This window comes from Panulirus ornatus, chromosome 35, assembly GCF_036320965.1.
Source record: "Panulirus ornatus isolate Po-2019 chromosome 35, ASM3632096v1, whole genome shotgun sequence".
NCBI classification, from domain to species: Eukaryota; Metazoa; Arthropoda; class Malacostraca; order Decapoda; family Palinuridae; genus Panulirus; species Panulirus ornatus.
The window spans coordinates 438604-449312 of record NC_092258.1 but is presented as its reverse complement, the minus strand read 5'-3'; the positions used below and the strand labels follow the sequence as shown (position 1 = coordinate 449312).

The 10709-nt window shown below is 38.6% G+C and overlaps 1 protein-coding gene across 2 annotated transcripts in view; it reads right to left on the bottom strand.

The window, feature by feature from the left end:
• Positions 1 to 2158: 2158 nt before the first annotated feature.
• The window catches only part of LOC139760046 (neurensin-1-like), a 29524-nt gene continuing 20973 nt past the window's right edge, over positions 2159 to 10709 (bottom strand). Inside the window, exons 4-6 of one of the 2 annotated variants that reach the window (XR_011715217.1) lie at positions 8892 to 9061; positions 4761 to 4956; positions 2159 to 2752 (exon numbers count right to left, since the gene is read on the bottom strand). Coding sequence is in view for 1 of the 2 variants with exons in the window: in XM_071682802.1 (XP_071538903.1) it covers positions 4818 to 4956; positions 8892 to 9061 (309 nt within the window). In the remaining variant the exon portion in view is untranslated. Of the gene's footprint in view, positions 2753 to 3721; positions 4957 to 8891; positions 9062 to 10709 lie in introns of those variants that run through there. The other variant, XM_071682802.1, reaches the window with a different exon arrangement.

Genomic DNA, 10709 nt, shown 5'->3' with positions numbered 1-10709 from the left:
ATATCCTTTATTGCTTCATGTTTCAGATTCCGCATGGCTGTTTCAATATTTTCGTATCTCGGTGGGATGACGTGTCGTGTATACTGGCTGGAGGGAAAGGACGGGCCAGTGGAGGAGGAAGGTCGACATGTGGCTTTGGCCAGCGGGGGAAGGAGGAGCGACGTGTCGCATTGGAGAATGGGGAAGGAAAGGGCGACTTGTCGCACTGGCCAGTGAGGGTGGTAGGGCAACTTGTTGTATTGGCCGTAGAGGGAGGAAGTAGTAACGTATCTCACTGGTCCACGGGGAAAGGAGGGACGACGTGTTGTACTAGCTTGTTGAGGAGGGAAGTGTGACGTGACGCACTGGCGCAGCGGGGGGAGGTAGAGATGGTGTGACGCACTTCTGTCAGTCAGTGGTTACCATCAGAACCGCAGAGAAAATTGATATGACACCCAGGCTCGTGCAGGTCAAGACCACCTTTTCCGTCCCCTCTCATCATCATCTGATCCACCCTATTCTACCTTGTTTATTCCCTCCCATCGTTCCTCTTCCATCCTCTTCCATTCCGGTCTTCCTCTGTTAATGATGAAATATAAGAAAAACATCTTTCCTGAGGTCACCATTGCGTTTATCATGTCGCAGAGCTGGCCGCAACATGTATGCCAAATGCACCACAGTAAAATCTGGATAATGAATAGTCAAGATAAGTTCCCGCTCGGGTCTGAAATCTGGCCACTGCTGACGCCCACTTGGCGGGAGTCGGCGACGGGAGGGAAAAAAAGATGTAATACTTCTACAGTCTGATGCAGAGGTTGGTTTCATCTTTACCGTGGAGGCTACGTGCTTAATTTTGAGAAGAAATGAGTCACACTTCCATGTCTGTGGGACCCATTCCAAATGATTCAACAAAGGTTAGAAGCTGTGGGATATGGCTGAGTGCCATGTCATACCATCAGCAGTGTAGCAAGAAGTTTAAGAAGCAGGCAAATCTAATGAGGGGGAGAAGGGGGGGGCCGCCACTGGAGGGTAGAGCATCGACCAGATAGAGATATCAGTGTGCGTCAGATGGTGATGGATATTCATATTCGAATGGGAATTATTTTAATACATACAAGATTTTGGTTTGGTTTTACTCTAAGAGTAGGAAGAACTCTAGTGACATATTGAGACTTGTAGTGATTTCTCATTATCAGATATAGCCACATATGCTCGTGGAACTGCAAATATGTAACCAGAGAGGAAAAATGTATGGGAATAAGGATGTGAAAACGTTGGTTAATGAAAGGAATAAAGTTTAAAAGTGCAAGTGTCTCCGTCAGATGGTGAATAATGATTAGTTATCAAAATGGAAGTTGTCAACGGTTGATGGAAATAAAAGGAAAATTTGAATATGAGGATTTGTTAGAAAGTTCACTGATATTAGATATCATGGTTGGAGGCAGATAAATGTATGTGTGTGTATGTGTGTGTGTGTGTGTGTGTGTGTGTGTGTGTGTGTGTGTGTGTGTGTGTAGCGTTAATGAAATGGCCTTGATTAGGGCCTCAAGTGCTCGTGCCGTTTAAGCTAACATAAAAAAAGAAAAAGAACGTTCTTGGGTGTAGCAGCAGTAGTAGTGGTGATGGTGGTAGTGATGATGATGGTAGTAGTGGTAGTGTTATGTGTCTTGGGTGTAGCAGCAGTAGTAGTGGTGATGGTGGTAGTGATGATGATGGTAGTAGTGGTAATGTTATGTGTCTTGGGTGTAGCAGCAGCAGTAGTGGTGATGGTGGTAGTGATGATGATGGTAGTAGTGGTAATGTTATGTGTCTTGGGTGTAGCAGCAGTAGTAGTGGTGATGGTGGTGGTGATGATGATGGTAGTAGTGGTAGTGTTATGTGTCTTGGGTGTAGCAGCAGTAGTAGTAGTGGTGGTGGTAGAAGTAGTAGTGTTATGTCTTATTTTTTTTTTTTTGCAAAATCTATTCAATGCTCAAAATGTTAGCGTTGTTCCATGAAGAAAGCAACTGAAAATACCGGATATCCTTAGTGAATTAAAGATGTAATTCCTGTGTGACCCTGGTGCAAGTGGCTTAGGAACCAGATGAAGGGATTCACAGATTTTCGTTTTAAGAAGGTATGGAACGGTAACTTATCATGTTCTCTTCACAGAGAACCACAGGTTAGACAAAAAAAAATAGGCCAACACCACTAAAATATATTTTCTAAAAGTTACAACGGCTGCAGAAGTTACAATAAACACGAGCGCACTTTGAAAATCAGACATGAAAATAAATACTGCGTTTGTACGAGTTAAGACGTGAAGCGCGCTCGCACCAGCACTTCTGCCACATACATATACATAACTCTCATTAAAATATAGTTTAATCCTTCACGACATCGTATCCTAAAGAAGAAACAACAATTTTTTATTTATCAAACTCTGAAGATATATCTGCAACACTTACTTTCAGTGTTCTATAAAAAGAATCTCTGCTAACAATGATAACATTAAAGAAAAACACCATATTGAGAGGCTAAGTACTTCAGAAGGCCAACTTCATTATACACACTTGTAACATGAGACACATCCAGTGACGTCAGTGATATATAGGCTATAATTTCAACTATCTACCTTCACATTACACTGTTGTCAGGGGTAAAAATATGGTAACTCAATTTGTAACAACATGAACAACTACGCAAAAATAGTAGCACTGGCTATGTCTGCTCTGATTTCCAACCACCTGAGCCAAACATCTTGGTTCGAAATAGCTGACATAGACAACTGAAACTGAAAGCAGAAACGAAAAACAAGGGAAAGTTCAGCATTATTATGGGCGAGAAAAATGGAATTCTATCACTGGTAAGTAATCATGTCTGTATAATCAGAAGATATTTTGAGGATTCTTTTATAAAAATTCAATGTCAAACTGATTTTCAGATAAAAATGAAATAATGATTAAATTCGAATATATATATATATATATATATATATATACATATATACATATATATATATATATATATATATATATATATATATATATATATATATATATATATATATATATATATATATATATATATATATATACAATCAAAACAACAGTATAAGTCATCTTGGTTTGAGACACATCATAGACACTTGTATAAATGGTTAAGGAACATTGACATTATACATTTAAGTAATTTAGGATATATATGTATATATATATATATATATATATATATATATATATATATATATATATATATATATATATATATATATATAAATTGTAAAGGATTACAATTGAGCGCGTGATCGAGTATATTCCTGTGAATCCACGGGGAAATGAAACGCGATAAGTTCCCAAGTGCACTTTCATGTGATAATCACTTCATCAGGGGAAATACAAGAAAGAAATATGTCAGTTGATATACAACGAAAAGACGTAACTAGGACGCCATTTGGTAACATGTTTACCAAATGGCGTCGCGTCCTAGCTACGTCTCTTCGTTGTAAATCAAATGACATATTTCTCTCTTGTGTCTCCCCTGATGATGTGATTATCACACGAAAGTGCAATTGGGAACTTATCGTGTTTCATTTCCCCATGGACTCATAGAAATATATATATATATATATATATATATATATATATATATATATATATATATATATATATATATATATATATATATATATATATATATATATATATATATATATATATATATATACATATATATATATATATATATATATATATATATATATATATATATATATATATATATATATATATATACCCATCTTCTGACATACAATTTGTCATAAGTTATCTAGATTCCATTTTAAGACAAGGTTCCAGGTTTGTGGACAGATATTTTAGATTTCTCTTTAATAACACAGCTTTCACACAACTTGATATAATATCTTTCTTTCGGTATATGTTCGAGCTGATCATATTCCAGCTCTTACTGTGCTCATATAATGATCTATCACTGAATGCAGCGCCAGGTGCCATGATCCACTGTCAAATCTTCTTTAGTGTACTTCAAAACAATGATTAATATCATCTCTAAGTAAAAGAGTAGTTAAGTCTGTTTTTGATTACCGGTCATATGATAATCTTGGTGGTGGTAGCTTTATTGATAAGAATTGGAAAACGGTGAATAGACAAGAAAACTGCGTTTTTATAAATATTATACTACTTAATATAGAAAACGGAAGTTCTTGCTTATATTTCAGTAATTAGTTTGTATATAAAAATGCAATGCTTGTAAAAAATAATTTACATACATATGTAATGCAAATGGACTTGGTAGTTTAACTTTATGTGGACTAGGTATAACTGATGGCACATTAAAAAAGTATTTTCTACCAATCGTTGATAAACGTCTAACAAGTTATGGCACAAAGACAGTGACTGTCATCATCCGAGCAGCAGGAAATAGGAGGACGTATCATAAAGAGTATGATTCCTTTCCGCTAAACCCACAGTATCTTCTCGGACCTGGAGGACTAGTTGCTATACAAGCTGACTCGTGAAAACGAATGTTTTGCTGATTACAAGTTGATTCTATAGCAAAGATATTTCAAGCAATTTGTTGTTTTATAAGTAATAGTCGATATTTAATGGAAGTTGATTAACACCTTGTATACGATGATAAGACGATTCTTCCCCTTGGTGTGAAAGGTGTCAGGAGTCAACTTTAGCAACGTTTCATTAAGGACTTGGTATGTGAGAAGTCAAGTTTCCATCCTGCTCCGAAGAACAAACAGTAATGTGTGAAAGTGCGACACCATGCTGTACCTTGATGGAAGTTAAAGGTCCACCTGCAGCTGGTTCTGTGGAAAGCATTGGTTGGGATCACGGGAGAGGCATGAGGTTCCTAACGGTGGTGTAACTGGGAACGCCCCAGACAGGCTGCACCTGCGTCACGCGTTCTGTCACAGGAACCTTCTTGTCCACGGGGGTGACAGGCGGCTCCGTTATGAATTGACCAGCCCTAAGGAGCCAGAAGGCAGTTAGCACCAGCAGAACCCAGTAGCAGCAGACACATCACCAGCAGACACACAATATCATCAGGCGCATCACAGACAGATACTCATCATTATCAAACACTTCATAATGAGACGCTCTGTATCAGCAGACAGTCATCACCAGTACAGACTTACAACAAAGTATCATCTAGTTATTAAAAGAAAGATATGATATCCAGATCATGATTATATGGTAACAATTGGTCACAAATGAGAATCTTAAGTTTCTCACAAGCCTGTCAAAAGTTCAGGTATTGCTCACAGTTTAGTTGTTAATGTTGAAGTTGTTCATTGGTGAATGTTACAGACTACTTTTCGATCAACTTGTTAAATTTAATTCTAATACTTATATCTGCATAACTACAGACAATTCCTGTGAATAATAACACTAAAAACCTGACTATGATGCTAATAAGTATTCTTGTGATCATTATCACAGTGAAAAGTGATGACAATGTTGCTATAAATCCTTAGAAACTAGATTTAACTTAGCGAAGGTCCAAAGTGGAAGACTGTAGTATGCATGCCTTAGCTTAAAACTATTACTTTCATCAATCAGTAAGTATAACATTGACTGATGAACCTATAACCAGCAGACAAAAGATGGTAAACACCTGTGCAATAGTATGGCAAACGTGGTAATGATTGTGTGCAATATTATACAACATTGTAGAGGAAGAATATTAGAATACATAATGATTAGACTGAAGGATGACGTCAGCCCGGGGCAATACCTCTGTAATGACTGGATACAACTTTTCTGACTCAGACGAGCGTTGATACAGAATTTACGTTGATATCAGCATCAGTACCTGCAAGGAAGGTTTTGCTACATAGTTTATGATGAGGCATTTTGTTATCACGTTATAAGGGGTGATTCCTTCTCAAAGTTCTTTCTAAAATGTAGTTATGCTACCATACACGAAAAGTTGTATCATAACTATGTATGAAGGAGCCGTGAAACGTAACGCTCATTCTATCAAAATGAATATCTAAGAAACTCTTTCACACAATTTCAAGAGACTGTTTTCAGGTGGGTAGGAAGAACCCTGCGACCTGACACTGAAGGGAAACAAGCTTACGTCCTGATAACTAGCATTTGCATACAGTCGCAGCCAATAGCCACAATTTACCGCAATCAAACAAATGTAAACAAAAGGTCCACAGCTCATTGCTATCTATGCATTGTTTCGCTATTTCTTAGGAAAATTGCATTTTTTCGATGTTTTTAAGTAATACGGGGGAAACACACCAGTTGTCCTCCTTCCTCATGGTTCATTTCCAATTTCCAGGGTCCACAATTATCATTTCATACAGGCATTTCACACCAAGGATGATCTTGTGCCAGATCCATTTTGTAGCTAGAATCGCCATATTCATAGGTATATTCATAGCTCATCATATCTAATTAAACTAGATAAATGGCAACCAGTGTTACTATTGGAAGTGATTTGGCTTCAATATTAGTGCAAGTGGCTCTTGGCCTATGTAACTGATTATAGATGACAGTTGCAAATGACTCTCGTCCATGTAATTAGTGTAAATGGTTCTTCGTCTCCTAACTGATGTAAATGGCTCTTGGCATCGTCATCGAAATAGATAGATCTTAATCTTGTAAACGATGTCGATGACTTTTGATCTCCTAACTGATGAAAATGACCAAGCCTCGTAACTGATATAAAATGTTCGGCCTTGTAACTGGTGTAAGACATAAAAGTGGTATTTCTAATTTCCTTCATAAACGCGACCTGCGGAAATTGCTATCAAGGGCGGCGTTTTTCTACTACGCCGTTTTAGGCAGTTTTGCGTCTGTGTATCTATTACAGATAATTTGTTTGTATCATTTTACCGTTAGACTGTCGAGAAACACAAGAAGAGTTATGTTGCCAAATCTGTAAGGGAGTTTAAGGTTAGGGAACGTATGAGAGGAGTAAGTGTCTTGGACGTATGAGGGAGGCAAAGGTCTGGAACATGTGAAGGAGTGGGTCTGGAAAGTATGAGGAACTCTAGGGTCTGGGAGGTGTGAGGAACGTAAGGGACTGGACTGTATGAGGGGACATGAGTCTGGAACGTACAAAGGAGACAAGGGTCTTGAACATATCAGGGAGGCAAGAGTCTAGAAAGTATGTAGGGAGGCAAGTTTCTGGAACCAAAAACTACCAAGTGCCTTAAACGAGCATGAGAGATTTGAGTTCAAAATACAAAAGAGCCAGTTAATTGCTAAAGAAGTCACAAAAGGATTTTAGACATAATTATACTTGAATACGCAAAGAGGGATGAACGCAGATCTAGAATACATAATGAGGTCATGGGTGTAGGGCGGACAAATGGTGTCAAGATAGCCAACATAAATTCGGGTTAATTGGTCAAAAGCACAAAGATGGAAGAATTTGAAACATATTAATTTTGGAGTTCAGGTCATTGGTGGTAACAGGAACAAATACAAAAGGAATAAGGGTTGGAAACCCACGTGAGGACAAATATCTGAAATGGATATAGAAACAGAAATCTGGAATTCAAACAAGGCTCGAATATTGTCTGTTAAAAAGCCAACTTAAATATGGGTCCAAGTTGTGCAAAACACACATGGGAGGATCTAGAGTTCAACTAAGTAGGGAGCTCTGGGAAACTTACAAGAACACATAGATCTAGAACCGACAATTGGGTAGGGTGTAGGAGACAGTAGGAGACGGGGTTTTGATATACGTATAGTTAAGAGTGCGGAACACAGAATGGGCAGATCTGGCAGCTGGGGAGAGTTTTGAATATGCAAGTCTGTGAGGATTCCAGAAAAAAAAAAGAAAATAGCAGAGGTTCGCAGTTGAAGCAAGTTATGAATGCTCACAGTAGCCTAAGGCATGGAGCATATCTGCATATATGGTTGGCGTCTGGATCTCTTAGCAAGAAAGCATTCTGAAGATCTACTGGGTTCAGGGGTCTGCAGCACACATGGGAGCAGGAGTAATTAAGACACGGAGCAAAAAAGCCTTGTAACCCTCCCGAGGACGGGCGGGGAAGGGAGACGCCATTATATTACATGAGAAAAGAGAGTCTGGAATACATACAGAAGTAACTGTAATACATACACAAAGTCAGGAGTCTGAAATACACAAGGGCTGGACACGCATCTAGAATCTATACATACTATAGAAGCCCTTAAACACGTAATATTCTCATGGATTTAGATCACGAAGGAGGAGAGATTCAGCAGATGAAGGCAAAAGATTGTCTGGAACAAAAATGAATATCTTGAAGACAGTGACTATAAGGGTATGGAGCATCAAGGAAATAAAAAGGATCTGGATTAAATTCAAAGCATGCGTTGGTAGAAAAATATTGTGATGCACTCACGAGTCTTTGGAATATAAAGGGGGCAGGCAAGCAAGGAGGTCTCAGAGTTAAGCACAGGATAGAGAGTGGGAATAAACAAAAATGAAGATTTACGAGTCGTTTTGCAAACACAAATCAAGTGCTTACGTATCATTTGGACAGAGACTTTAAAACAAACAAATTTGGCAAGTTTGGAATGAATAGAGAGATAGGAAAGAAACAAACGAGAGGAAGTATTTGTAACATATCCATGGGAATGTGTGAGACAAAAATGAGACCTTGAATTCGACAGACATGGAAGATCTTCACGGTGCACATCGTAGTCTGAAGCATAAATGGAGGGAGAGGTTAAGGGATTAGTGGGGAAGGAATCACACACAGATGAACAAGTATCTGGAACATATAAATGAAGCTATGGAAAAGACATCAGAAACTATGAGATAAACAGATGATCGCAATAAAAAGGGAGGATGAAGCTGCACCTCGCTACGGTAATGGTTTGCAGAACTGGAACAAGTTGACTTCTACAGTGAGAAGGTATGCTGGCGCTGGAGTGCGCTGGGCCACTCACCGGTAATGGTAGGGAAGTTCTTCAGGTTTCGAGCAGAAGGTGCGTGAGATGAGGGCAGCGGCGACGACGGTGGAGCCTAGAGTAACGGCAACAAGACCCACGAGGAGCAAGGCGTCCACTTGGGCGTTGTGGGCCGAGGCCGCTCGGTCCAACACAAACACCCCTCCGTCCTGAGGAGATTGATTTTGATTTTTGTTTCAAGTGCGGCTACATTACTGTGCACTCTTACCGATCCTATTGTAGGTACAGAATGCACGAAAGGTCCAGAGACTGGGCCTCATTGATTGAAATACGTTATAGTCTAAATAGTGAGAAAAATTTTAAGTTTACAACACTTGAACATCAGTGATCGTATTACATATCTAGATGAATAAGAAAAGAACTATTTTCAATAAGCAAACTTATGATACTTTTCAAGCATCTGAGGTAGAACACTGTTATGATTGAATGTGTGCACATATCTTGTAATGTTTGACAAGCATCATCTCTGAACTCACTGATTTTACAACAGTTAGAGATGTAATACTCCAAGGTGTGAGCATTACTTTGTCGGAAACGCCACGTTCCTGATGGACTGACATAAGTAAGCTGATTCTGTTAACCACAGCCTGCCCTGTAGGTCACTGTTAGTAGTCGGCCAGTTACTTCCATTTCAGCCGATTCAAACGATACCTAGGGACATTTCATGAACCTATGTGAACAAACAAACAGAAATCTCGGAAAACCTTACGAATGTGTAAAACTCTCATAATTATCTCATAAATCATTCTAATAGGCACTACCAAGTGGATACCTATGAACCTTACTATAGTGTACTACCCCCTTCATATCTCGGTGGTCTTATTGATGTCTACTACCCAGCGGATATCTGGATGACCTTACTGATGTTTACTTCCCAGTGAATATCTGGATGACCTTACTGATGTTTACTACCCAGTGGATATCTGGATGACCTTATTGATGTTTACTACCCAGTGGATATCTGGACGACCTTATTGATGTTTACTACCCAGTGGGTATCTGGATGACCTTACTCATGTTTACTAAATAGTGAATATCTGGATGACCTTACTGATGTTTACTTCCCAGTGAATATCTGGATGACCTTACTGATGTTTACTACCCAGTGGATATATCATTAAATCTACTAACATGACGAACCTTTTCATTGCTATGGCCGCAGTATCCTCGGCCACAAACAACAAATGTGCTATAGGCAGGGATGCGGCGCCCCGGCGATTTTCAGACTGGATGTGTAAGGAAAGTCCATGAAATGCTAAGGAGGGTTTCCCTTGGGTTGTTACCGCGCACACTGTACTTCGTTTACACATTTTAATGTCTTAAGATGGCTACTACAAGAAAGCTTCATAAATCAATTACATCTGCTCGCAAAGAAATGTACTCAGCATTCGATGCCTGAAACTTAAAAATAACTAAGGTGGACATCATTTTTCTTCCACTGAGTAGTATTTCGTGTAATTAAAAAAGGATGTAAGAAAACATCGAAACTAATGTTTTTGTATAAAGAATTGAGAGAAATGTAAATAAAAAACGTAGACAACAAAATATACACTCAGTACGAAAGTTTTTGGAACATTTACAAGGCATTTCATCTGAGTTTCTTCAACTAGTGAAAAGAAATCAAATACTTTCTCTTTTTTTCAAGAGCTCTTGAAACACCAAGAAAGAATATCCATTTTCAAGGTACCCGGATGGAACCTTGAATGTATGCAATTCAAAGATTAGATGGAAGAGAATCTCCGTGGAGAGGGAATCTCCGTATATTTAGATGGAGAGGAAATCTTTATGTCTTAGATG